The sequence below is a fragment of the Rhineura floridana genome, chromosome 13 (assembly GCF_030035675.1).
Source record: "Rhineura floridana isolate rRhiFlo1 chromosome 13, rRhiFlo1.hap2, whole genome shotgun sequence".
Lineage (NCBI taxonomy): Eukaryota > Metazoa > Chordata > Lepidosauria > Squamata > Rhineuridae > Rhineura > Rhineura floridana.
The window spans coordinates 10157084-10183714 of record NC_084492.1 but is presented as its reverse complement, the minus strand read 5'-3'; the positions used below and the strand labels follow the sequence as shown (position 1 = coordinate 10183714).

The 26631-nt window shown below is 43.9% G+C and overlaps 1 protein-coding gene across 2 annotated transcripts; it reads left to right on the top strand.

The window, feature by feature from the left end:
* The first annotated feature begins 2 nt into the window (after positions 1-2).
* On the top strand, positions 3-24799 carry OSGIN1 (oxidative stress induced growth inhibitor 1). 2 transcript variants are annotated; one of them, XM_061594137.1, is made up of 6 exons: positions 3-110; positions 12076-12191; positions 18626-18762; positions 19362-19553; positions 20487-20578; positions 22590-24799. In XM_061594137.1, the coding sequence occupies exons 2-6, from the start codon at positions 12134-12136 to the stop codon at positions 23587-23589; spliced, it is 1479 nt and encodes a 492-aa protein (XP_061450121.1). In that variant the 5' UTR covers positions 3-110; positions 12076-12133; the 3' UTR covers positions 23590-24799. The 2 variants fall into 2 exon arrangements, with proteins under 2 accessions (XP_061450121.1, XP_061450120.1); XM_061594136.1 differs by lacking the exon at positions 3-110 and adding an exon at positions 3239-3373.
* The last annotated feature ends 1832 nt before the right edge of the window (positions 24800-26631 follow it).

Genomic DNA, 26631 nt, shown 5'->3' with positions numbered 1-26631 from the left:
CATCTAGTTCAGCATCCAGTTCTCACAGTGGCCAACCAGATGCCTTAATGGGAAGCCAGCAAGCAGGAAGAGAATGGACAGAAGATCTCTGAACATGCCATTTAAAAGAGGTAAAGCCATTTGAGAGATCAGCAAGTCGATAGATTGCTTCATACTTTTTTAAAAAAGGGAGCAGGGCGACAGTGACTACAGAGCTTTTGTAATCCATAGATTATCTGGCAGGCAATAACTTAGACTGTCATTTAGAAATCCTATGAAGAACAATTGAAAGAGCCGGATAAGTTTAGGCTGGAGAAGAGAAGATTTAATGGGATCTGGAATGGGGGAGACATTTTATTAAGATAGCATTTAAAGGCAAGCCAACCAAATTTTCACTTTCCAAAACAATACATGAACCAAATTACACTAGAGACGGAAAGATCTGTCAATTTCGATTCTCTCAGTTTTTCATTTTCCCAGTATTAAATTCAGTTCTCCACATTTCTGAAGTAATTTGCAGGGGTTTTTTTTAATCCTCATGAAAATTCTCCAGCATTTAGTGTGAATTTCTCCTAATAAACACATTTTGGTTGGCAGTTTTGACTAATGTACCCATTTTGCAAGACATTTCTCATCATATAATGCATTTTTGTATTCACTCATATATTCATGTTTATGCACACATTCCCCTAACATGTGCAATTTTGTAAACATTGTTTGGTGAACTGCATTGCAAAATTCAAATAAGTGCAAATTTCAAAGGATGGCTGTGCTTTGGTTCTCATATTGTTTCAGAAATTGCGAATTGGATAGATTCAGATTTAACTGCAAACTGATTTGAATTTGTCCCTCATCCCTAAAATACACCCATTGAAATTCAGACTTCTCCAAATTTTGCAATGCAGTTCTCCAGCCAAGTAATGTGTACAAAATGTATATGCTAGGGTAAAATGTGCGTATAAATGCATATATTAGTGAACATAACATGCAAAAATGCATTATATTAGGGGAAATAGCTTTGCAAAAATGTGCATACTAATCAAAATTTCATTAAGAAATTCGTATATTTGGATAAATTCTCACCAAAATGCTGAGTTTTCATGATGACTTTAAAAAAACCTAAACCTGCTAACAGATGTGGAAATGTGAAGAATTGAAGTTTGGAAATATGACAAATTGAAATTGACAGATTCACCTCTCCCTAAATAGGAGGCCTGACTGCAGTCTTCAAATATCTGATGAGTTCTCATGCAGAAAAAGCAGAGCAGATTACTCTCCATTGCTCCTGAGGGCAGCAACTAGAATCAAAGTTGGAAATTGCAGGGAAATAGATTTCAGCGAAACATAGGCCTTTTGCTGCCAGAGGCAAAGGAGAAGATACCACCCCCACACTCCATCCTTCCATGTACAGAAACTGACTGGCTTGGCCATTGAATCGTATTTTAATACTGGCTATAGGAAAGGGTTCTCCACCATGCTTGGAAGCAGCAGACTAGTTCTGGGGGTGCAGTACAGGCCACAGGGCAAACACAATGCTGTCCCCCAACAGAAGTGCACCGTCAGGGGGCTCCTGCTGCCGCCCTCTCAGCATCTGCTGCCTGAGGTGATCAATACCCTCTAAAACAGAAAACAACAGAATGAAATTTAACAGGGAGAAGTGCAACGTTCTACACCTAGGAGAAAGAAACCAAATGCACAGTGATAAGATGGGGGATACTTGGCTCAGCAACACTACATGCGAGAAGGATCTTGGGATTGTTGTTGATCGCAAGCTGAATATGAGCCAACAGTGTGATGTGGCTGCAAAAAAGGCAAATGCTATTTTGGGCTGCATTAAAGAAGTATAGTTTCCAAATCATGTGAAATACTAGTTCCCCTCTATTTGGCACTGGTTAGGCCTCATCTTGAGTGCTGCATCCAGTTCTAGACACTGCACTTTAAGAAGGATGCAGGCAAACTGGAACTGGTGCAGAGGAGGGCAACAAGGATGATCAGGGGACTGGAAACAAAGTTCTATGAGGAGAAACTGAAAGAACTGGGAATCTTTAGCCTCAAGGGGAGGCATATTAGCACTTTTCAAGTATTTGAAAGTTTGTCACACAGGGGTGGACCAGGATCTCTTCTTGATTGTGCAGGACACAAAATAACGGGCTCCAATTAAGGGAGCCACATTTTGGCTGGACATCAAGAAAAACTTCCTAACTGTTAGAGTGGTACGACAATGGAACTGATGACCTAGGGAGGAGGTGGCTCTCCAACATTGGAGGGATTCAAGAGGCAGCTGGATAGCCACCTGTGGGGTATGCTTTAAGTAGGATTCCTGCACTGAGCAGGGGCTTGGCTTTATGGTAGGGATAGTTCTGGCTAAATATTTGGAGAAACATTCAGTTTTGTAAGCCCTTGAGTAGCAGAATATGAGTGGGCTCCCTTTAGTGCCACCCTTTGTTTCTCTAACCACACTCTTTCCCTCCTTCCCCCCTTCCCATTGGCCAGTGTGTATAGGAAGGCTGTACTCAGGACATGACACAGCCCAGCTCCACTCAGGGAATTTTAGTGCTGTGAAGAGAATAGGGGTCTGCTAAGAACTCTCAGCACTCTTCACAAACTACACTTCCCGGATTCTTTGGGGGAAGCCATGACTGTGTAAAGTGGAATAATAGTGGAATAAATGTACAGTGTGAATGCAGCCAGAAGTGCTACCATTTTAATCCACAAAACTGACACAATCAGCCCCATGTGTGAAAGCAGCCCTAGTCTCAATAAGAGGCTGTTACCCTGGAAGGACATAATGGCATCCTAAAGATCAGCCTGGTCCCATCCACTGGCCAGTGAATGTGGTTGCTTTTCCTCTTCCCTCTTCATCCCTTTTTCCTTTCGGATCATGCCTGTTGGACTGCAAGGCTGTGGGGAGGAACCAGCTTATTTCAAGGAGGGGAAACTATGTGTTTTCTTTGTTAAGCGTTCAGTAATCATAACACTGCGCTGTTGCTGTCCTTGTGGCTCTAGATAACGTCTGTAAAATGATATGCAACAGCTCTGGCTCCAGGGGAGTGCCTTTCCTTCGAAGCTACTCTGTCTTCAGGCCTCTCCCTTCCTAGGCTAAACCCTCCAGCAAAAGTTACTGTGTGGCTCCATTCATAAAGTGAGTGAGTGAGCCGGCAGCTCCTGCTGCTGACTCATGCTTATGAGGTATTTTCCTAGCCCTGCCCACTGTGCCCTTAGCCCCACCTCCCCTGAACTGAAGCCTTGCCTGTAATTTATTTAAACGGCAGCCTGACAGAGGGAGGGACAGAAGCAGCTTCTCGAAACAGCTTGCTGGTTCCTTCTCTTCTGGCTAGAGAGGGCATCTGCGGCAGGCAGTCCTTTCCTGAAATCCAGCTTGCTTTTTTACAAGGTAAGACAATGCTAGAAAATGTCAAATGGCTTTGTTAAGTTGGCTGTTAGCCCAAGTGGTGAGAAATAAGTGCGGGGGGGGGCATCAGATACTGAGAATTCTCCCTTATTCTGCCAGTGGAATTTTTGGGGAATGAATCGGCAGAGCAGAAGGTAAGTGCTCCTTTCGGCAAATGGAAGCAGAAAAGTTTCTGCCTTTTGGGAAGCTGAAGGTGGTGTGAAACCGTGCAAAACGCACGGAGGGAACGGTCTCTCTAATGCACATTAGATACTGAAGTGACTGGAGTCAAAGGAGTGGCTAGGCATGGCTTGACATTCTTGGGATGCACCTGTCAAAGTGGTATGACTGATGGAACTTTTTAACCCCTTTCCTCTCTTCCTAAACTGCTGTTTGTAAAAGGAAAAATTAACGCCTTTTGTAAAACGCTGCTTGGGTCCACGTGAAATCTCTAGGAGATCCTCCAGCAGAAATGCTATCCCTTCGCTTTGGTGTAAGGTTTCTAAGATACAGTTTCTTCCACTTGCTAGCCTCCCGCTGGGCACACGTGTGAACTTTGGCAGAGTTTGGGCCAAGAGAGGTCTCCCAGCTGAGCACGGTTATGTAATGTTATCTCCGGCAGGAGATTTGGCGTTGGCAGTGTTGCTAATATGGAGTCAGCAGATCAGTAACAAAGAAGTGGAAAGATACCGTGGAGCAATTTCAAGAGATTGAGCGCCAAGTTCACAATAAAACTCTGAAGTCCGTACTGAGTGACATTTGTACTGGGTAGTTTCTGAATAATGAATGTGGACTTCTGTTTAGCACACTTTCCACTTGCAATCATGGAGCCATAGATTGAGGATAGGAAATGCAATATTTCACATGCATTTTGTGTTACATTTGTAAGAGTTCACCATATTAAAATCATTTTATTTATTTTATTTATTTACTGAATGTACATGCTGTCTTTCCTCCAAGGAGCTCAAGGTGGCATACTTGGTTCTCTTCCCTTTCCATTTTATCCTCACAACAACCCTGGGACGTAGGTTAGGCTAAGACAAGGGATGGAAAGACCTATCTGTTCTGGTTCTCCCCATTTCTCATTTTTCCAATCTTAAATTCACTTCCACAGCTATTTGTGATTTTTTTAAAAGAAAAATCTTCATGAGAATTCTCCAGCATTTTGGTGAGAATTTCTCCAAACAAGCACATTTTTGTAGGCAGTTTTGACTCATGTACACATTTTTGCAAGCAATTTCTTGTTATATAATGCATTTTTGTATGTTATTTTCACTCTTATATTCATTTTTATGTACACTTTCTCCTAACATGTGCATTTTTGGAAACATTGTGTGGTTGGCGAACTGCTTGGCAAAATTTGAATAAGTGCAAATTTTGAAGGATGGCTGTGTTTTGGTTCCCATATTGTTTTGGAAAGTGCAGATTTTATAGGTTTGCTTTGAGATGTGAGCTGAACTGAATTTCTCGCCATCCCTAGCTGAGGCACAGTGACTAACCCAAGATCACACAATGAGCTTCATGGCTGAGTGGGGATTTGAACCCTGGTCTCCCAGTTCCTAGTCCAATACTCTAACCATTTTGCCACACTGGTTCTGCAGAGTGCTCTTTGCTGAGGATGTACAACAGTTAGAATTATTTGTTATGCTAAAGTGCCTTACTTTGTTACCATTTAGGTCATCTGAGGCCTTTTGTCAGGACAGCCACACCATACATTTAAAGCGCATTTACACCACTTTAACCATCATGGTTTCACCCAAAGAATCCTGGGAGCTGTAATTTACCCCTCCCTGAGCTATAGTTCTAAGCACCCTTAAACTACAGTTCCCGGGATCCTTTAAGGGAAGCCATGCTCTTTAAATGTGCTTTAAATGTACACTGTGGATGGGACCTTATTTAGCACTCACTCTTGCTTCCATTATTTATTTTATTTATTATTTATTGAATTTATATCCCCCCCCAATTTCCTCCAAGGAGATCAAGGTAGCATACTTGGTTCTCCCCCCGCATTTTATCCTCACAACAACCCTGCAAGGTGTGTTAGGCTGAGAGACTGGCCAAGGTCACCCAGTGACCTTCATGGCTGAGGGGGATTTCAATCCTGGTTTTCCAGGCTCTAGTCCGACACTCTAACCACTATGCAATATGGCCTCTCTTGTTAATAGCTGACATCTCAAGAAACAAAGTTCCTGAAGCTAGATGGCTGGATCTAGCCACTTTTAATTTCCCACAATGCCCCCAATCTAGAGTTTCTCTGGGGCATAATAGGAAATTAAAAGGATAGCCAAACCTAGGTGCCCAGCGCTGTTTGGAGTTCTGCCACTTCAGCTAGGTAAGCCCACCAGGACCCACTAAACAGAGGAAGGGGCCACCAGAGGACCCTTTCCCAACCCCCCTGAAACCTGGTACCAGTCCTGTGTTCTGGCGTGAGACACTATCCTGGGCACATTCTGAGGGCAAGTAATTCTGCTGCCTCGATGATCCAGTCAGACTTCTACTGCAGATGTGACACGAGAGTCAGACTCCAAGTAGGCCTCCATTTATCATGGCACAAAAACAGAGCAATAACGTGCCGCGTCAGAAAGGCTTGGCCATGACTAAGCTAGGCAACATGTTAGAAGAGGAGGTACATTTGAAGAAGGGCTTCTTCAAACATAGAGGCTTTGTGCTCTGAATTGGTCTCTCCTTACTTCTGGGCTGTGGCTCATCAGTGCAAAGTGCACATGCAAAGAGGTTTGCATAAGAACACAGGAGCTGCCTTAAACTGAGTCAGATAATTGGTCCATCTAGCTCAGCATTGTCTACACTGACTGGCAGGGTTTCAGACTGGGGACATTCCCAGCCCTACCTGGAGATACCAGGGATTGGACCCAGGTCCTTCTGCATGCAAAGCAAATGCTCTATCTCTGAGCTAGGATCCACCCCCAGGGTTGGGTTCTGACTCTGATGACTTTGCATCCATCATTAGGTCAAGTCAACTGTCCTTGTCATGTTTCACCAGAACACCTTATGGGGGCTGTAGAGGTCCATCCCTTATGACCTTATGATCTCATGTATATGGAACATTATGATGAATTCCACCATTGGCCCATCCAGTCAGTCTACCCTGACAGGCAGTGGCACTCCAGAGGTTCAAGTAGAGCCCTTCCCAGCCTTACCTGGAGATTCCAGGGATTGAACTTGAAACTTTTGCACACCTAAGGATCTGTGTTCTTCCAAATGGTCCTTGGTGGGTTTCCCCAATTCGTTTACTTAATTTCATTTGCCTTGAAACCATCATTGCCAAGCAGTCAACTCTTAGGAACCTGGTTATGAGACCTGGCTATGGGAATGAGATACTGCATTGTCTGCTTGACAACCTGCTTGCTCTGGCAATGAGGAATAATGAACAGCAGGAGCATCCAAGAACTAAAGAGGCAGGAGAGATAAAGCTGGTGTAGATAAGGGGGGAAAGCTGCATACACTGGGTTATAGCCATTGTTGGGTCTACTCTGAGTAGACCCATTGAAATTAATGGAATGACCAACTTAGGTCCTTTCATTTCAGTGGGTATAGACTCTCAGTAGAACTTAGTTGGAGACAACCTACTCTTCTATCCATAACAGCTGGATGGAACATGACGTGAGGTTGAAATGTTATGAATTTTATTAGTGCGTTTCTGATTACAAGTTGACAAGCAGACATTCAGCTGTACAAATAAGAGGGATCAGGCAACATGGCAGGCTCCTTTGATGCCATAGGGTAGCATGAACTTCCCTAGGCAGATGTCTATGTGGGATGCATGTCATTGATTAAGAATCTAAAGTAGGGATGGGGAACTGGGGACTTCAACCTCCCTCATCCCTGACCATTGGCTATGTTAGTTGGGCTGATGGGAGTTGGGGTCCAACAACATCTGGAGGGCCACAAGTTCCCTGTGGACCAAGCAACTTCCTTGGAGCAAGGAAGTTGGAGCAAGCAAAAGGTGGGCAAAGGCTGTAGCTCAATGCTAGGGCACATATTTTGTATGGTGAGGTCTCAAGTTCAAATGGTAGCATCTCCAGGCAAGGCTGCCTCAAACTCTGGAGAGCCGCTGCCAGTAACTCCAGCATAGACCAAGGATAGAGCACCTCCAGATATAGTGGGACTCCAACTTCCATAGTCCCTGAGCATATATCTAGAGGGGTGCAGGTTCCTTATCTGTGGTGTAGACCACCCTTTCCCAGCCTCTGGGTCCCCAGATGTTGCTGGACTACAATTCCCATCATTCCTGACCATTGGCCATGCTGATGGGAGTTGTAGTCCAACAACATCTGGGGACCCAAAGGATGAGAAAGCCTGGTGTAGGCAATACTGAGCTATTTTGGAGCAAAGGTCTGACTCAGTATAAGGCAGATTTCTATGTCCACCTGTCCAGCATGGTTTCCAAGAGCAGCTAGCCAAATGCTCCTGGGAAGTTCACAAGCTTGGCATGTAGGCAACAGATCCCTGCTTGCCTCCAGCATCTGAAGTGCAGAGAGAGATGGGCTCCTTTCAGAGGAAGGGAGGGATATAAATTCAATAAATAATAAAATAATAATTCTAAACATGCAAATCTATCTTGCTTTTACGGTTGACAGCCATGGATCAGTCTGACCCCCATGCCTTTGTCTAGTGCCTCTTTTTAAAAAGTCATCCAAGCCAGAGGCCGTTGCATCTTGTGGCAAGAAATTAAAAACCAATATGAATATTTCATATGAAAGATATACCATCTCCTGTCTTCTTTAATTTTTTATTTATTTATGATTTTTCAGAATGCAAGCATACATTGCATACTTTGGATTCCACATTACATTTTTGACAAGAAAAATAGTAACAAGAACATGTTAACCCCAAAAAAGTTTCATGTAGGCTAATTGTTGTTGCTTGTCCATATCTCCTATCTTCAACCACAAATCCATAGGCACAGTGCAAACCACTGGTGACCCACAGACCACCGTTTGGGAACCCCTGCTCTAGTATGATTAGAACAGCCTTTCTCAACCAGTGTGCCTCCAGATGTTGTTGGACCACAACTCCCATCAGCCTCAGCCAGCATTACCAATGGTCAGGAAGATGGGAGTTGTAGTCCAACAACATCTGGAGGCACACCGGTTGGGAAAGGCTGGATTAGAAGGTGCTGTAAGGAAGCCTTGAGTCTGTGACCACTTTGCCTATCAAGTTGCATGTGGCTAAAGGTCATCCTTCTAATTTAATGAATTAATAACTTTCACCTGTCACTTTTGTGAATGTAAGCCAGACAAGGAGAGCATCCCAAAGAATATGTAGACTGAATCTCATCTACAATATCCCTTTTATATATGTACAACCACACTTGGTATTGTTATAACTTACTCATTGTTTACACAAACTGAGAAAGAGGAACTAAATGTTTGCATATAGTGAAATATATAGAGTTGGACACACTGAATTTAGAGGTCTTTGGGCATTTTCCTTGTCCCAGACTCCTGAGGACAAACTGGAAGAGATCTGTGATTAGGATTTCATGTGTGTGCCTGTTTAGAAGCTGCTTTGAAGACTGGGAATGTGGCTTCTGGGAGAGGATGATCAACTCTCTCTTCCCTTGCCTTTATCTAAATAATCACCTTGTCCTCTGGGGGCGGTGATTCAGTGAAGTGCAAGCATTTGTACTATTTTGGGCAGACCTACCCAGATGTGGTATTTGATTATGTGACTTAGTTGTTTTAACTGTTGATTTTGTCTATATTTGGCCATTTTTAGTGCCTACCTGTTTTTAATGTTTGTTCATTTTATTGGAATTTTTCTTATGAATATTTCACACTATTTATGCAAACTGCTTAGAGGGTTTTTTATTACGCAGTATATAAATCTTGTTAATTTTGTTGTGTGTTTTTTTTTAAAAAAGGAGGCTTCCCGTGATCTGGAACAGGGGTTCCCAAACTGTGGTCAGTGAGCTTCATTCAGGAGGTTTGCAGTGTGTCTGTAAAAACAGAATTAAAAATAATACGGCACAGCCCACTGCAGTTGTTACAACAGGCAGAAAAATCATTAAGTGGTCCGCCAAGACCATCAGCAATTTTCGAGCGGTGCGTGGAGGGGGAGAAGATTTGGGAACCACTGATCTAGAACATGCATAATCAAGGTTCTAGATTGCATGCGCGTGGAGAGCCTACTTGAGCATGGCAGGCTTTCTTCTGCAGGCGTTTAACCCCCTATGCATGGAGGGCAGTGGGAACAGGTGACAAGGGTTGCAACTCTAGGGATGGGGGGCCATTGAACCCAATCTTCCCTTCATCTTGGGAAGGGCATGATGCCCGAAGAGGCCTTGTGTCACAGCTAGCTTAGAACTTGGCTTCATATGACTTCAAAGCCATAGCTGTTTTTTTTTTCAGTCCAGTATCCCTGAAGCACATGACACCCCACCTTCGGGTTACAGTAATGCAACGACTTTGTGCAAGCCAGTTATGTCAAGCCCAAGGCTCTTTGCCAAGCATATGGGAAAATCTTATTGGATGACTGCCAAAGATCTTTCTTCACTCAGTGAACTCAGCAGAAGTGCCTGCCCTAATGGGTCATGCTCTGATGACTAATAACTTCCAAAGAAAAGAGTTGTTTTAAGGATTTCTCCCTCATCTCCCCCACCTTTTCCTCCATTATTGAAGCCTTGAAGATATTTGGTTTTTAATAACTTGGGGGTGGGGGGACAGAAGAACCCTTCGATCGCATCATCTTTGCTTGTGGTTGGAAGGGTGCTCCTGCTTCTTGGGTAGGTATGGGTGAGAATTTTGATTCAGTTCCCATTTCATGCTGAATCTATCAAATTCACACTCTCCGAAACAATATGAGAACGAAACACAGCCATTCTTCAAGATTTGCACTTATTCAAATTTTGCAATGTAGGTTGCCAACCAAATGAAGTTTACAAAAATGCACATGTTAGGGGAAAGTGTGCATAAAAATGAATATATGGGTGAAGATGACATGCAGAAATGTATTATGAGATGAGAAATTGCTCGCAGAAATGTATACATTAGTTAAAACTGCCTATCAAAATGTGTTTATTAGGAAAAAGTCAGCTCTAAAACATTGGAGAATTCTCACCAGGATTTTTCCATATATAAAAAAATTGCAAATAGCTGCAGAAATGTGGAAGATTGATTTTAAAATTGGAAAAATGAGAAATGGAGAGTACAAAACTGTACAGATCTTTCCATCCCTATTCTTGGGTGGAAGTTTCCTGATCGAGGTGATGTTGGATATCATGACAGTTCTAGCCCTGTTCAGACATTTCTAATTTCCCGTGCAATTAGGCTTGCCTGAAGGAGGTTGGGATTGGATACACGCTAGCTTCTCCTTCCAATGCTGCCCTCTGCCTGCAGTGAGGACCCTGCTCTACTTGTAAGAGTGATTTAGAATCCTGGGAGATCAGGGTTCTAAATTGCCCAGGGATTCTCCATGGGACGGGGGCTTCTTGGCCCAGAGGTTATCCCTCCATCTGGTGGAGGGCAGCAGCGATGGCCAGGGGGGCAGAACTACTATTTGCTTGTTCCTAGGTGCTCTAATCACATGAGGGACTAGAACTGCTGAACAGGGCTTTTCTTCTGTGGCGTGTTTGATACGTAATGGTTGTTTCACTCCACAAGTCATCACCTGATTGCTGTATGAACATGATCCATCCCTGTGTAGACTTGGCTTTCATTGCACCACAGGAAACAGGCAAATGCTTTTGACGACGGAGACATGCTTTCCACCAAATTAGCAAGAATGCTCCAGGGGACTTGCAAGGAAGTAGCCTGGGCTTGAATGCAGCTTCAGTCGTAGTAATAATGATGATGTTCATAATAATAATTCACACAGTTTTGGAAGGGCTTGAGTCACTTCACATAAATCCAGAGGTTGCCAGCATGGTGCCTGTGGGTGCAGAGTGGGCATATATGGGGTAAGGCAATCCCACAAGTATATACCACCTTTAAACCAGAAGTTACCAAAGTGGTGTGGGAGGAAAAACAAAAACTTGTATAACACATCAAAGACCCAGGAAGGTCTGAACGAACAGATCAAGTTTTTACTAGCCATAGTAAGAGGAAAGGCTGTATGTCAGTGGTACAGCATCTGCTTTGCATGCAGAAGGCCCCAGGTTCAGTCCCTGGCATCTCTAGGTAAGATTGGGAATGTTCCCTATCTGAAACCCTGGAGAGCGCTGCCAGTCAGTGCAGACAATACTGAGCTAGATGGGCCAATGATGTGACGTGGTCTAAGGCAGCTTCCTATGCTCCTCTGAAATATCAGTACCGCCAGGGCCTGCTGGGTATCCAGGGGGAGACCACTCCACAACGTGGGCTCCACCACAGAGGAAGGGCTGCCTCCAGTTGGTGAAAGACGACTATCCACAGGCTGCGGCACAGACAAGAGAGGTGATGGAAGTTGCTCCCAAACATCTGAAGGACTCCAGGTTGGGGAAATCTGGGGTGCTATTTGCCTTCTAAAAAGTGTTTGAATCTTCCATTTTGGGATGGAGGGTGGGGATGAAGATTTGCACGCCAGGTGCAAACTCAAAAGCAGGGTGGGAAAACTTGCTGAATGCTCCCATTCCGAAAACTTAGGGAACTGCCCTCCTTTCAGCTCCTTTTAATGTGCACCAAAGTCGTTCTGTTTCATTACCAGGGGAGCGGGAGAGGACAATGTTCTGGGGAAAACAAATATTTCTTTGCCTTTGTTGTTAACAGGCTGACTTGCAGGTCCTCGAACTTTGCTGGCAGAGGGGAAAAGAGAGAGAAACTGACCATGTTGCACGCGCATCTGGAACGCAGCAGTGCCAGGCCTCTTCCTGTAGTTATCATAGGTAAATATACACTCTGGGGAGTAATCAGCGGTGGCTAGGGCTAGTTATCTCACCAAGCCACCCTGTGCTCAACGGTCTGAAGGTCCTGTTCCAAGACATATAATTAAAGCAAGACGTGTCCTGGAATCCCCCTCCCTCCCTGTTGGGCTGTTTCTGTTTTGTTTTTTGCAATTCAAGTATGCTTATTGGAAACAAATGGGAATCCAGTTCTTTACATGGAATGGGGATTTGCCAGGACTCTTTTCTCCAAGGGGATGTGGACTGTGGGAAACTTAAGAGTTATATAAAAAGGAAAGGCAGCCGCGAAAAATGCCAACAACATCCCCATTAGGGCAATCCCTTTATTAGACCAACCAAACTGTTACACAAGAGTGTGCAAGGTGATGAGTTTTGCAGACCTCTTGTTTGGGCTACATGGTAAACCCAAAAGGGAGGGGGATAGTATTGGTTGATATGGGAGCTGTGGGTGGAGTCTGCATTTAGTCAACAGTCTTTAAGATGGAATGTGAGAGGAGAGGGCAGACATTCAGATGAGGCTCTGTTAGGTCCTTTGCAGGTTTGAGGTTTCCCACAGAAGTACTGAGAAGGAACAACACACAATGGTTGATCCTCCAGGTTTTTTTGGAGATATACAATCCAGCTGTTAACCCAGATTTGTCTCCATTGTTAGGTGAAGGACCAGGAATGAGGGAGAAATTTGGTCTGCTTCGCATTTTCACGTAAACCTATCTAATTTGCACTTCCCAAAACAAGATGCAAAGCACAACTGTCCTTTGAAATTCATGCTTCTCTAAATGTTACAATACACTTCTCCTAGTTTTGTACATCTTTTGTGTACAACAATGTGAATATTAGACTCTAATATTTTTGTATGCTATTTTGCATTTTTGAATGCTATTTTCACTAATATATACCTTTTTATACAGATGTTCCCCAATAAAGTCTTTCCCAACCTTTGGGTCCCCAGATGTTGCAGGACTACAATTCCCATCATTCCTATCATTGGCCAGGAGTTGTGGTCCAATAACATTTAGTGAAACTACTAGATACTAGAATGCTAAGAGAAAATTGCATGCAGATGTGTATATTGGCAGAATTGTGTACTAAAATGCTGCCAAGTGTTTTGTGAGGACATATATCCATTTTTCAACACAATCATAAAGGCAAGGAACAATAGAAACCAGACCAGTAATCAAAGTGTCTTGGACCATACACAAGCACAAATACACTTAGATTGGTTTATAGGTCGTCAAAGAGAAAAAAAATGTTCAGCTTCCGTCTGGCTAAGTGCAAACAACAGTCCCTGGCCAAGTTATCACTCCTCTGCATAGCCTTTGCTGAGTCAACCTCTCAAGAAACGCCAATTTCCAACTTGCCCCACCAGCCTTCAGTTGAGAAGGAAGGGTTGTGCTTCCAATAATGGGCTCTTTCTAAGCTAGCCACCCACACATATGAGTTAGATGTTGCAGATCTTCCAGAAATATTGATAATAAAGCTAGCTGTGGAGCGGGTATTTTCTATTACAACTGTAGAAAGACTCAGATCCAGAACTCAGGCACCTTGAAAACATATCTTTTCGAATTCACACATCTCCGCAAGCTGATGTGGAAATGTGACAAACAGAACTTAAGACCGAGAAAATGAGAGAAACCAAGATTTGCCCATCCCTCTGAAAGACACAGATTCATTGGTAGGTGGAAAAGAGAGACCCAAGGTATATTTTATATTAACAAAGAGCTATATAGGAGAACTCTCAGTACTGGCAATAAGATAGGGTAGGCTGCCTGGATGGGCCAACGGTATAATTCAGCATAAGACAGTTTCCTTTGTTCCATGTACAGTGAGAAAGATCATAAAGGATGGTCCTCTGCAGCCTCCATTGGAGACTAGTCCATTTGGGCAAATGGTGCAGTGCCCCATCACCCTCTGCCAGCCCTCACCAGCCTGCCTTCTTTTTTACAACTAGTCCAGGGGCTGGACCTGCTGTCAGCTTCCTCCTCCTTAGTCTCAGTGTTGCCCCTTGTTGAGCTCATCTTAAGCCTATGTGTTAGGTCAGGAGTAGCCAATGTGGTGCCCTCCATATGCTTTGGACTGCAACTGCCATCATCCTCAGCCAGCATTGTGGATGGTCAAGGATTATGGGACTTGTAGACCACATCTGGAGAGCACCATGTCGGCTGTCCCTGACCTAGGTTGCAGATAACAGTTTCTCCATGCATAGATGGCAGAGACAGGACTTTAATTCAAGCATTCCTGCCCACTGGCGCTTGACTGCAGCCTAATGGCCTGCTCCTTGTCATACCCTTTTCTCCCTCTCCCCTTTCAGTGGTTTAAAAAGATTGTCAGCCCTTATCTGTGAACATCTAGCTGCTAGCTCTTGGGAGAGTGTGTTTTGTTCTTTGCAAAGAGGAACCTTATATACTTATATAGCCTGTACTTTGCAGGCTCAGTTTCTAATGAGATGCAGGCACTTAACTGCAGTGGATTTGGGGCACTGACCTTACTGGATCAAATAGGCCATAAGTAAAGCTTGACTTAATTTGTGTCCCCACCCATCCACCACCAGGCCATGTGGTCATTCATCACCAAGGCCTGGTTCAGAGCAGCCAATTCTAGAAAAATAGTAAGTCCTTCTCCAAGGGGTATGTCCTGGGCTAGTGCTACAGGCTTAATTTTGTTTTGGAGCTGTGTATAAATGGCCTTTTGAAATTTGTGATGATGATGTCTGTCCTGGTCTTCCTCCTAGAAGGGGTCAGAGAAAGCCTGGTTGAAAAAAGATAAATATGTCAGAAGGAACTGACGGTTGCTTCATGCATGGCAAAGGGAAGGGCATTCATAGTTAGGGATGGGAGGATCTGTCAGTTCCAGTTCTCTCCGTTTCTCATTTTTCCAAACTTAAATTCATGTCTCCACATTTCAGCAGAAATGTGAGTGGTTTTTTTAAAAAAAAAATTCTCATGAAAATTCAGCATTTTAGTGTGAAGTCCTCCTGATAAACACATTTTTGTTTGCAGTACGCATTTTTGCTGGCCATTTCCTCCAATATGATGCATTTTCCTGTGTTATTTTCACGAATATATTCATTTCTATACATCCATTCTCCTAACATATGCATTTTTGTAAGCATTGTTTGGTTGGAGGATGATATCACAAAATTCGGAGAAGAGTGAATTCTAAAAGATATGTTTCACTTTGCGTATCGTTTCAGAAAGTGTGAATTAGGCAGATCCATCCTTAAATGTGAATTGGATTGGATTTCTCCTGCATCCCTATTCATAGTAGAGGAGTAACAGTGGACTCTGCCCATTTTCTGGTATAAGGATGTACTAGAATTCCACCCAATTCCGATCTGGTACCGAATTTCCCATTAATTCGCTTATTTGCTATCGCTGCAGATTGAATTTTTATGTAGTGACTTCCCGCAGCTTTTTCTGGAAATGGATTTTTTTTAAAAAAAAATCATCTAAAATATTGATATTAACATTGGTATTTCCTTTAAAATATCAACATTTCCTTTAAAATATTGATATTCGTATCAGCATTTTTTTCCGAGGGGAATAAAACACCAATTGGTAAGTAGCAGCTTGCAGACAAAGAATCGATACCAACCTGTTAGGTTGGTGGAATGCTTTCAAACCGGCACCGGCCAATGGACCCCCATCCCTAGTATACCATGAGTAGAATTTTCCCAGATGATCTAAGTGATCTTATAGGTTTATACAGGAAAAGGTGGTCTTTCAGGTCACCCGGTCCTGAGCTGTGTGATGCAACTGGCTGCACACCAGCTGTGTTACAACAACATCCTTCCATTTCCCATCAGCATTTTAGTTTTCTGCATCTTAATTTTTGGAGGATGCTCTTTGCAACCAAAGAAGTACCAGCATGGGCAACCCGCAGGGTTTGGATAGGATGGAGAGAGAGGGAACGGATATTAAGTATTCCTGCCTAGGCTCTTCTTTGGCTGATGATACCCAGGCAGAGCCTTAAATATAGCTGCAGCTTTGCTCCCAGCTGGCTTTTACAATGTGGTGGCTGTGCCAAGCGGTACAGGGATCCTTACACTCTGGTAGGTTGCTGTGTCACCCTGGCCGGCTTTCTTGCATCATGCAGCTGTTGGTTTTGAAACATTCTCATGAGCAACGAGGATTCAAGCTGCAGAAAGTGACAGATGGTCAAGCAGGGCTCCAGTAAAATATTAATCTAGCTTGGAGAAGGCTGTAAGACCAAACCTCATAGAAACTCTGCCTGAAATAGTTATTGGTTTCCAGGTCTGGCTTAAGAGATCGTTGTTATTCTGAATTCATTAGATGCCCAATGGCAATCTGTCTCTAGGCATCATACAAGGAATAAAGGCTGGATACAAATTGCAAACAACAGCATGCACTTTAAAGGCAGCATGGAAAGATTTGCAAAAATGAAGCTAAAAACCACCATAAGGAGCAATCATGTAACTTTAAAATACCAGATAGTGGGTGGTACTACTCAGAGTTGACTCAATGAGCCCAAGTTAATCATTTCCATTAATTTCAATGGGTCTACTCCGAGTAGGAATAGCATTGACTACCATCCAGGAAAAACACATTTAAGAAAAACAGTAGGAGCTATATTTGATTTGAAGCTATATAAGACATTCAGAGACTTTGTAGTTGCCGAAGTCTGACAGCAGAATACAGACTCTGAAAACTGCTGGGATGTAAAATTTAATCTGGCTGTACTCCACAACTCGCACAGATTTTAGAAAGAGCCTGATTTAAGAACGTGAGTGATTTGCTGTAGTGGACAAAAGGTTACATTGCCAAACAGTAGCCAAACAGACACTTTAGGGAAGCTTACGCACAAAGCACAAAGGAAGAGACTATCACCAATTTCTCCTTAGCATCTGCTGTTAAGGGATACACTGCTTCCGTACATGGAGGTTCTCTTAGCTTCACTGCCTTTTATCCCTTGATGGACTTTATCGAGGACCATATTACTCAGCATTAGCTATGCCAGCGGTTTCCCATTTTCCCCCCACACAGACCTCTTGGAAGTTGCTGAGAGCCTTGGCAGACCACTGAATGATTTATCTACCTGTTGTAGTAAATGTAATGCACTGTGCTAGATGCTGTGTGTTTTTTAATTGTGTTTTTAGTGCTGCTTTTGTTACTTGTGGTATTGCCATTTGAATTCCATAGAATCCAAACAGCAATACAATATAATCAAAGAAGCAATGAAAATGCAATGTCTACGGACCACCATTTGGGAACCCCTAGTCTACGCTGACTGCCAGCAGCTCTCCAGGATTTCAGACTGAAGTCTCTCCCAGCCCTAACTGGGGGCACCAGGGATTGAACGTCAGTCCTCTTGGAATTGCTTTTTAATATATTTTTAAACCTTCTTTTAAAAATGTTTTTAAAGGTGTTTTGTTTGAATATGTTTTTAATGGTGGTTGTGTCTGAATATGTTTTGAAGTCTGTTTTTATGATGTTTTAAAGTGTTTTTAGTGCTTTTGTTTGCTGCCCTGGGCTTCTGCTGGGAGAAAGGGTGGGATATAAATTAAATAGATAAATAATATTTAATAAACAAACACAAGACAGATCCCTGCGCTACGGCAAGAAGTCGTGGGAAGGCAGTGGTATTAATGGCACGAACACAGGCTTTGTAGGCAGGCATTGCTCTTTCCAAACAACGGAAGCTCACTTGGTCTTCTGTTCTCGGCGTTTATTTTTCATTTAACAAAATTTAGATACTGCTTGATTGTGAAAATCCTCTAAGTGCTTTATAAGAAAGGTTACAATTATCAATAAAGACAGTTAAAAACAAGACATTAAAAACGTTTTCAAAAAAACGATTAAACACAGCAGGAGACTTTGCACATCTAACCTCGTCTCAGCGTAGGGGCAGCCTGACCATCAGGCAAAGGGAACCAGCTGCCTCAGGCCACCTCTCCTGCAATAAGCTCAGGCTGCATAAGTAATTCTTTGTGGGTAAGGCGTGGAAAGGGGAAAGACAGCATGCGTAAATTCCTAGGAAATGCTACAGCAAATTATCTCAAGCCCCACCTTGGGGTTCTTGCTTCAGCCCTATGGGTCAAGGAGGCAGGTAGAATAGCAGAGTGTGTGATTTTTGCTTGTTGCTATCGATGTGAAATAAAACATTCCATTTGAAGCCCCCTCTGTGCCCGTTTATGCTGGAGGGAGCCAATGGGAAGCCCTCCAGCCATTTTGGACTGCAATTCCCATCAGCCTTAGTGCAGCATAGTCAAGACTAAGGGATGTTGGTGGTTGTAATCTACAGCATCTGGAGGGCAGCACTTTGGCTATCTCTGCTACATGCCTTGACTTGGAGGCAGCAGAATGTCTTCGTCCGACTTGACGAGCAGAAGAACCTACCCAATATCTGGCACCTGAGCCCCCACATCTGTGCCTGATAGAACCATCCCATTTCTCTTTCAGGAAACGGCCCCTCGGGGATCTGCTTGTCATACCTACTGTCTGGTAACATTCCGTATGTCAGAAGAAGCTCTGTTCATCCAAATTCCATTCTACAAAGGAAACTGGAAGAAATACCCGAGGTTTCCATCTTAGAACAGGTTGGTACAGCTCTGTGGACTGGTCCTTCAACAAAGGGAGTTTTGGTCTGAAGCTTTAGATCTGTGACCTATTAGGACAGCCTTGGATATTCAACCAATCTCCTGGTAGCCGTAGGTGGCACAACCACCTGACCTATGTCAAGTGTGGCACAGGTAAAGATGCCACAGGACCAAAGGGGGTTTACTAGCACTGCCTACCAGCTGATTGTTGCAAGCGCCAACAATCAGCTGATTGCTGGGGCTTACAGAGTGTGCATGGTGCAAACCCTGGCAATCAGCTGATCATCCACCTGGGCAAAACAGCTCTTTTGATGTCATTGTGACATCAAGTGATTGACAGATGGCATGTCAAACTTGGCCTGTGCGGGTGAAGGAGATAAAGATCCAACCTGCTGACCAGATCTACTTCCCATCCTTGTATTAAATAGTGCATCTAGGTGATAAGGAGTACCACTTGGAATACATCCTTAAATGGAAAGGGAAGGGACCATATATTGACCTGGCACATGCCATGTGACTCCCCATAGCTTAAACCTTCTGAATCAAGAGCTTGTGATTAGAAGATAGATGTTAACCAAGACATCTCTCTTTCCTCCCAGGATACTGAGTACCTATCAGAAGGCTTGGAAGGGCGATCATCTAGCCCAGTTGCTCTCCTTTTTGATGCTCTGCTGCGTCCGGATACTGATTTCGGTGGGATAGCAGATTCAGTCCTTGCTTGGTGGCACCAACCTGAGAGGGCTGTTCCTCATCTGGTTCTTGGCAAAAACCTTCCTGGAGGAGCCTGGCATGTAAGTGTAATTCAATACCTTAGTGCCTATGAAACATCATCAATAGTTTAGTTAACCATCCTAGAACTCAGGCACTGAAGCTCAACCGAGGTTGATCTTGTACTCCATATGGGTAGGATAAGGATGACCTGCTGCAGGGGGTCAGCTTGAGGGCCACATTCCCTTGTCGAATACCTTCTAGGGGCCACATGCCTGTAGTGGGTGGGAGTAAAACAAAAGTGGACAGAGCAATAGATGCGACTCTTGTCTTTGTATAGTAGCCTGCATTCCAGCCACACAAAACCATGCAAGAGATATTATCATGGTTTAAGGACATATTCCAACCATGCAGAAGCACTCAAGGAGTGCATGGAGCAGGCCTGGTGAGAAGGTCTGGCCTGGGAAGAATCCCAAGAGAGACCTGGAGGGCCTCATTTGGCCCCCTGAGTCTGAGGTTCCCACCCTTGCCCTATCGCAATCCACTAGATAACTAGACTTTCCCAGTTCAGGGTTGATATTTACTCATTAACTATCAAACTCACTGAATGTGATATAACTGCCATTGATCTGGATAAGTCTTGTTAGAAGTGAGCAAATCTAGTCTCCATGGCAGCCTTCCTTGGCTAGGGTGTCCTCTGGAGTTTGGGGGCTGCAGCTCCAGCCAAGTCCAGCCAGCAGAGCCCTGCTGGTCGTGGCTAATGGCAGTTGTGGTCCAAAACATCTGGCAGACACCTGGTTGAGGAAAGGTTCCCCTGGTTGAGGAAAGGCTTTGCACATTTATGGCAAGCCAAAGGAAGATAAGCCAGTCCAGTTAACCCTTTGTTCCCTTCAAATGTATTGTTAGAATTGGCAAATATTCCGGTGAGGCTTGCTACAAGGCTCTTATCATCTACTTCTAACCACATTTACAGGGCTTGATTGATGTGCTGCCTTTGTTCTCCCTCCCCCTTTTAGTCCATCGAGGGATCAATGTTCACACTGAGCCAAGGAGACTGGATGGGGCTTCCTGACCTCCAATTCAAAGACTGGTTAAGCAAGAAGAAAAGGTATGATCCCTCCCCTACGAAAAACCATCAGATGTGAAGCGCTCATTAAAAACTCTAGTCATCTCAGTAGATCCAAGGCATCGTGTTATCTGTCCTATTATGACTGTCCATAATCAAAGAGCACTCTTGGTGACACAAAGATGACTGCACGTAGAAAGGTCTTGGGTACCACGTGGTTGTTTCCTTGGAGAGTGGCAAGTGTGAAGGAATCTTTCAAAAGCACAGATGCTTTTTGTTAGGGTGTCTGGTGATAGGCACATTTCCATTGGCATGGAAAGAAAAAGCAGCTTGGCCTCTGCATCGTATTTTGCTTGTAATCCACCCCATGCCCTCTGGGTAAAGCCGGTTAACCGTAATAGGATGCTCCACCTCAATTCTAGACTCCAGGTGTAGACTGAGTCAACAAGTCAGTCAAGTAGTTGGTTGAGCATACAAGCCCAAACACAAAAGAGCAGAGACGTAAAAGGAACTACTGTAGTCTTGAATAAGATCCTCAAAAGCTGATAGCTGGGAGTTCTTTTCTGTGGGCTGTCGTTCTTTTAAATGTGCCGGCTTCCATATTTTTGGCAGTTATGAATTCCACTAAAGCTGGCTGCAAAGGGTGTAGCAACCTAGAAGCTGCCTTATACCAAGTCAGATCATTGGTCCATCTAGCTCAGTATTGACTATGCCAGTCTACTTCAGCATTGGAGCCCCAGATGTTTTTGGACTACAACTCCCATCATCCCTAAGCTGGCTGGGGATGATGGGAGTTGTAGTCCGCCAACATCTGGGGACCTAACGTTGAAGAACAATGCTGTACACCAGAGATGTGGAACTTGTCGCCCTGCTGGACAACAGCTCCTATCATTCCTGACCATTGGCCATGCTGGCTGGGGCTGGTGCAAACTGGAGTCTAACAGCATGTGGGGGGCCACAGGTTCCCTGTCCCTGGTCTACACTGACTGGCTGTAGTTCTATAGGGTTTAAGAAAGAAGGCCTCCCCTCCCTAGCGGTGCTGGGCACTGAGCCTGGGACCTTTTGCATGCAAAGCATGTGCTCTCCCACTGAGCTACAACTCCTCCCCTTGTATCTAACAGTACACAGTATTTCAAGATGTTCTTCCCTCTCCACATTTTGTCATATATATTAACGATGAACTCCATTCTCCGAGTGCCACTCCTTGTAGAGTCATGATCCATGCACAAGCCTGAGAGGACCCAAAGGTTTGCAGAAGTACCAAAAAAAAAAAAAATTAGGGAACAAAATCCTAAGGGTGCATTACTCCCAAAACAGCCCAAATGAGGGCTGAGCATACTTGACGGGCATGGAAAATTGCCTACTGTTGTGGGGGAGGGGAGGTGGAAATGGTGATGGGGAGGAAGAGTAATAGAACAGAAACCTAAAGAGGGAGAGGAGCACTCCATGTTTTGCTGCAGGTCCCGTGTGTTTTGCTTATTAAAATATTTATATAAATATTTATATACTACCTTCCCAGTTACTAAAAGCCATTTACAAAATAAATACACAAATAAAAATGTGCTTTTTTAAAAAAAAAAACTGTTAAACTGAAGAGCCACAGAAACTTCAACCAAAAGCCGGCTCAAACAAATAAGTCTTTCAGCCCATGCAGAAAGAGAACAAAGGCAGCTGTCCTCACCTCTGTTGGAAAAGGGACCCAGAGCTTTGGAGGAGCCACTGTAGACCCTCCTCTGAGCGGTCACAAATGCCTAATTTGGTATAAGGCAGCTTCCTTTGTTTCTAGATGTTCTATCCAACTTGGATGGCGTTAGAAGAGGATGAGGCAAATTCATGGAGGATCCGGCTATCAATGGTTAGGAATGATGGGGGTTGTAGCCCACCTACAAATGGGGATCCAAAGTCTGGGGAAGGTTAAAACCAGTACCTTGAATTAGCCCCAGAAGCACCTTGGTAGGCAATGCAGAGTGATTAACAATAGTTTGAATAAGTTGCTGTGGAAGACATGCCCCTTGATTAGCTGTCAGTACTGACAATTGTATTCTTGTTTCAGAGGCTTCAGAAATAACAGGGCGACTGCTGGAGACATAGTTCAGTATTACCAGTACTATGTAGCAAAGAAAGGGCTAAAGAAGAATTTCCTTTGTGGAGCTCTTGTGACGTCTGTGAAAAAACTGAGCATGGACGTAGACTCCAGCTACGGCCATCGAGATTCAAGGGACTCCAGCACCATGTGGAAGCCACAAGCCATCCCCCAAGATGACAATGGAAGCTTCTTCCAGATTGATGGGTTTGTCACGACTGTCAACGGTACTCAGCCCTTCTCTGTGTATGCGGAAAATGTGGTTTTGGCCACAGGGACATATGACAGTCCATCCTGGCTAGGGGTTAAAGGGGAGCACCTTCCTTTTGTCCACCACACGCTCTCTGCCCTCGAAGAAGCTGTGAAGAACAAGGAGGTTGGCATGATGTCTGACCCTATCTTGATTGTTGGCGCTGGACTAACTGCAGCCGACGCCATCCTTTTTGCACACCATTGCAACATCCCAGTGATCCACGTCTTTCGCAGGAGGGTCAATGACCCGGCCCTCATCTTCAATCAGCTCCCCAAGACAATGTATCCCGAGTACCATAAAGTCCACCAGATGATGAAAGAGCAGGCTATCCCTTGCCCAGGGCCATATGAATGTTATGTCAGCCTCCCCGAGTATCACATAGTCTCTTTCACAGAGGACAGGAAGTGCATTTTTTGTGATAAGAGTGGCCACCAGAAAATACACAACATTTCCATGGCTTTTGTTCTCATCGGGTCCAATCCTAACCTGTCCTACCTGTCCAACAATGGCATGGACTTGGCGGTAGACTGTGAACAGCCAGTCAGCTCCAAGAGGAACCCAATTGACATTGATCCCTTTACGTATGAATCTGTCCATGAGAAAGGACTCTATGCCATGGGACCATTAGCTGGGGACAATTTTGTGCGGTTTGTACAAGGTGGTGCATTGGCCATCGCCAGCTCTCTGCTGAAGAAAGTCAACCAAAACCCCCCATAACACTTGCAAACATCCCTTGGAGGAAGACTCGCGTCAGCCTTCAAAAACAGGGGACATGAATACATAGATGCCTTCCAGATATGAAGTCTCTCCCTTGTAGCATTCTGTAGGTTTGCTCCAAAATGCCGAGTCACGCAGCGTTGAAATGCAGATTCAAGATGGTGAAGGCAACGTGGGGGCTGTTCAATCTGCTGGATGCCCAAACTTTCTTCCCATTTTACTAGCTGGGGAGGCTGCTCTATGCAGGCCTTGGCACACAACAAGCGGGGAGGTACATGGTAGCAAACTGACCCCGTTAACCATACAAAAGGTTGATGAGGTAACTTCTGGTGTTTTTCATCCTCAGAGTTAAATCTGCAACAGATTCCTCCTCATATATAAACCAGTGTTCACGTTGGTTCTGCAGATCCCTGCAAATCTTTAAGTGCCCCATCAAAATACAGTTCTGAACTGCTGTGAAACAAAAGCATCACTCAAGGAGTGCGTGGCGAGGATCTAAAATAACAATTTTTTTCTAAGACGAATTGTTGATACACTATCTGTGCATGAGGGTTTTTCTTGGTCCCATTTGGCAACAGCCCCCCTAAAGCCCCACAAATGTTGGGGGGGTCCTTTTCAGAGGGGCTGCGGCAAAGAGGGTGGGGAGAACCAGCAATTGCTTCTTCCCCTCCTACATGTTTATGAAGTGTCTGTATGGTCTACGGACACGAACATGCTCTTGTAGGGAAGGCTGGACTACAACATAAACTTCAGGACAAGTTGCCCTTAAGATAACTTGTCCTGAAGTTTATGTTGTAGTCCAGCCTTCCCTTACCTGCTGCCCTCCAGATGTTTTGGACTACAGCTCCCTTTGGCCACAGCAGCACAGCCATGCTGGCTGGGGCTGATGGGAGCCGTATTCCAAAATATCTGGAGAGCACCAGGTTGGGGAAGGCTGCTGTAACTACTGTCCATTGATCACCTGCTCTTCTCCTTTACATTTGTGAAGTTTGAGGAGCTTACGAAATCTCAGCTGAAATCTCAGGAAATCCTTCTATGTTCCTCTTGCGCAATGGTGCCAACTTTAAGTCTACATGCTGAATTTTCATCTATAAAATTAAATGTGTTACTGATTTATAATCAAAGTTTTTTTTTTAAAAAAAGATTTTAAAAGGCGAATATGGAATTTTTTAGATGCTATTTTTAAATAAAACATTGTGGTGCTTCCAAATCTGTAATCTTTTCATCTGTGAGCAAAACCATTACCCCCAATGTGTTCTATTTTAAGGGCAAGGTATGCAGATCATTGTCAGGGTCACTGTCCACTCGGGACATGGAGTACCCAGTTAGCAACATTTCGACCAGAGAGAGCTACTGGTAGTTTTTGTTCTGATGCGCTCAGGTGATTTAAATAAGCATCTAGAGCTCACATCCCATTTTATCAGATAAGATCTGGAAAGCAAACTATTTGCATCCAAGTTCCTTGATTGCTCCTTTTGGCACAGCCGATGTGGGGCCAGTTTATGCAATTGGCTATCCTTAGATAACACTCCTGAACTTGCTTTAACTTCTGACTTTACACACCAGAATGGAGGCAACAAATGACAGTGAGCTGAAAGTCAACCAGCCATACACGCCCTGGGGTCTTTTGGCTGTCCTTCAGCCCTATAGAAGAGGGATGTTAAACACAAAATCTGAGCAGCATTGCTTATCTAGGGGATAAATGGCCTGGCTGGTGGTTGGACATCTTCAGCAGTTGCCAAAGATTTTTAAAACACACACAAACACGTATTTGGCCTGGCTGATGAAACCCCTTGACTTTCTCACTTACTGCATGCTTTAAACTGTGTATTTGTTGCATGCACATGAGGGGGCTGGTTTGTTGAGACCCAGCTAGGGATGATGGAGGCACATGATCTGAACCGCAATGCTCAGATGAGTGTGCAGTTTGGAGCTTAGCTATCCCAATAGATTCTGCACATCACTAAGTGTTACAAAACTTAGGGATGGAAGGATCTGCCAAGCTGGTTCTCTCAGTTTTTCATTTTTCCAATTTTAAATTAAAATCTTAAATCTCAGTTCTGCAGCAATTTATTCATTCATTGACAAAATCCTCATGACTCCAGCATTTTAGTGCAAATTTCTCCTGATCAACACTTTTTTGTATGGAGTGTTGACTAACGTACATATTTGAATGAATTTATTTATTTCGGTCGTAGACCACCAAATGCAGTACAAAACAAATTCGCATTATAAAATAAATATTTACAGAGGGAAACTTCAGTTTACAAAACGGTATCGTTAAGACTAATTATTAATAGAAACTAGTGCGACATTTTAAAATCTTTAACTAAGACCCTCCTACGAGCAATAGTGGCTGCACAGAATTTTGCCACCAGATCAGTAACCCCTGGGAGCCGGTCTGCAAGTAAGCTGTAAACATATGTTGCCTCAGGGGCCCTCGATATTTTAGACAAACACGGGTAAATAAAAAGGTCACGGAAATCATAATATAGTGGGCAATGTAATAAAACATGGTCCACAGATTCCACTGCCCCGATCTCACAGGGGCAAACCCGTTCAGAATAAGGGACTCTGTTATACCTCCCTTCCAACAGCACTGATGGAAGTACATTAAGTCTCGCAACCGTGAATGATTTTCTATACTTGGCAATATTCAAGTTAGTTAGACAGCCTGCAGGCGTGAAGGATTTCATGCTGGTCTGATAGAAGGGATATGCAGCCACACAGCTCAGGTTGTTTTGTAGCTCGATGTCCCTAATTCATTGGCAGATGATTTCTTTGGCCTTGTAATAACCTAGGTCTAAGACCACTTCCATCAAGAGTCCAATGAGATAATGTACATATTTTTGCAAGCAATTTCTCTGAATAGAATGCATTTTTGTGTGCTAATTTCACAAATCTGTTCATTTTTATGCACACTTGACACAATGCATTTCTGTAAACATTGTTTGGCCAGAAAACTGCATTGCACAATTTGGATAAATGTGAATTTCAAAGGATGGCTATGTTTTGCTATTCGCAATGTGCGATTCTGATAAA

Bases quoted from the DNA above. Each gene is read 5' to 3' on its own strand.
- OSGIN1 (XM_061594137.1), top strand. From the start codon at position 12,134: ATGTTGCACGCGCATCTGGAACGCAGCAGTGCCAGGCCTCTTCCTGTA. The intron at 12,192-18,625 runs GTAAATATACAC...TTTCTCTTTCAG, and splicing joins TCTTCCTGTAGTTATCATAG to GAAACGGCCCCTCGGGGATC. The intron at 19,554-20,486 runs GTAAGTGTAATT...TCCCCCTTTTAG, and splicing joins TTCCTGGAGGAGCCTGGCAT to TCCATCGAGGGATCAATGTT.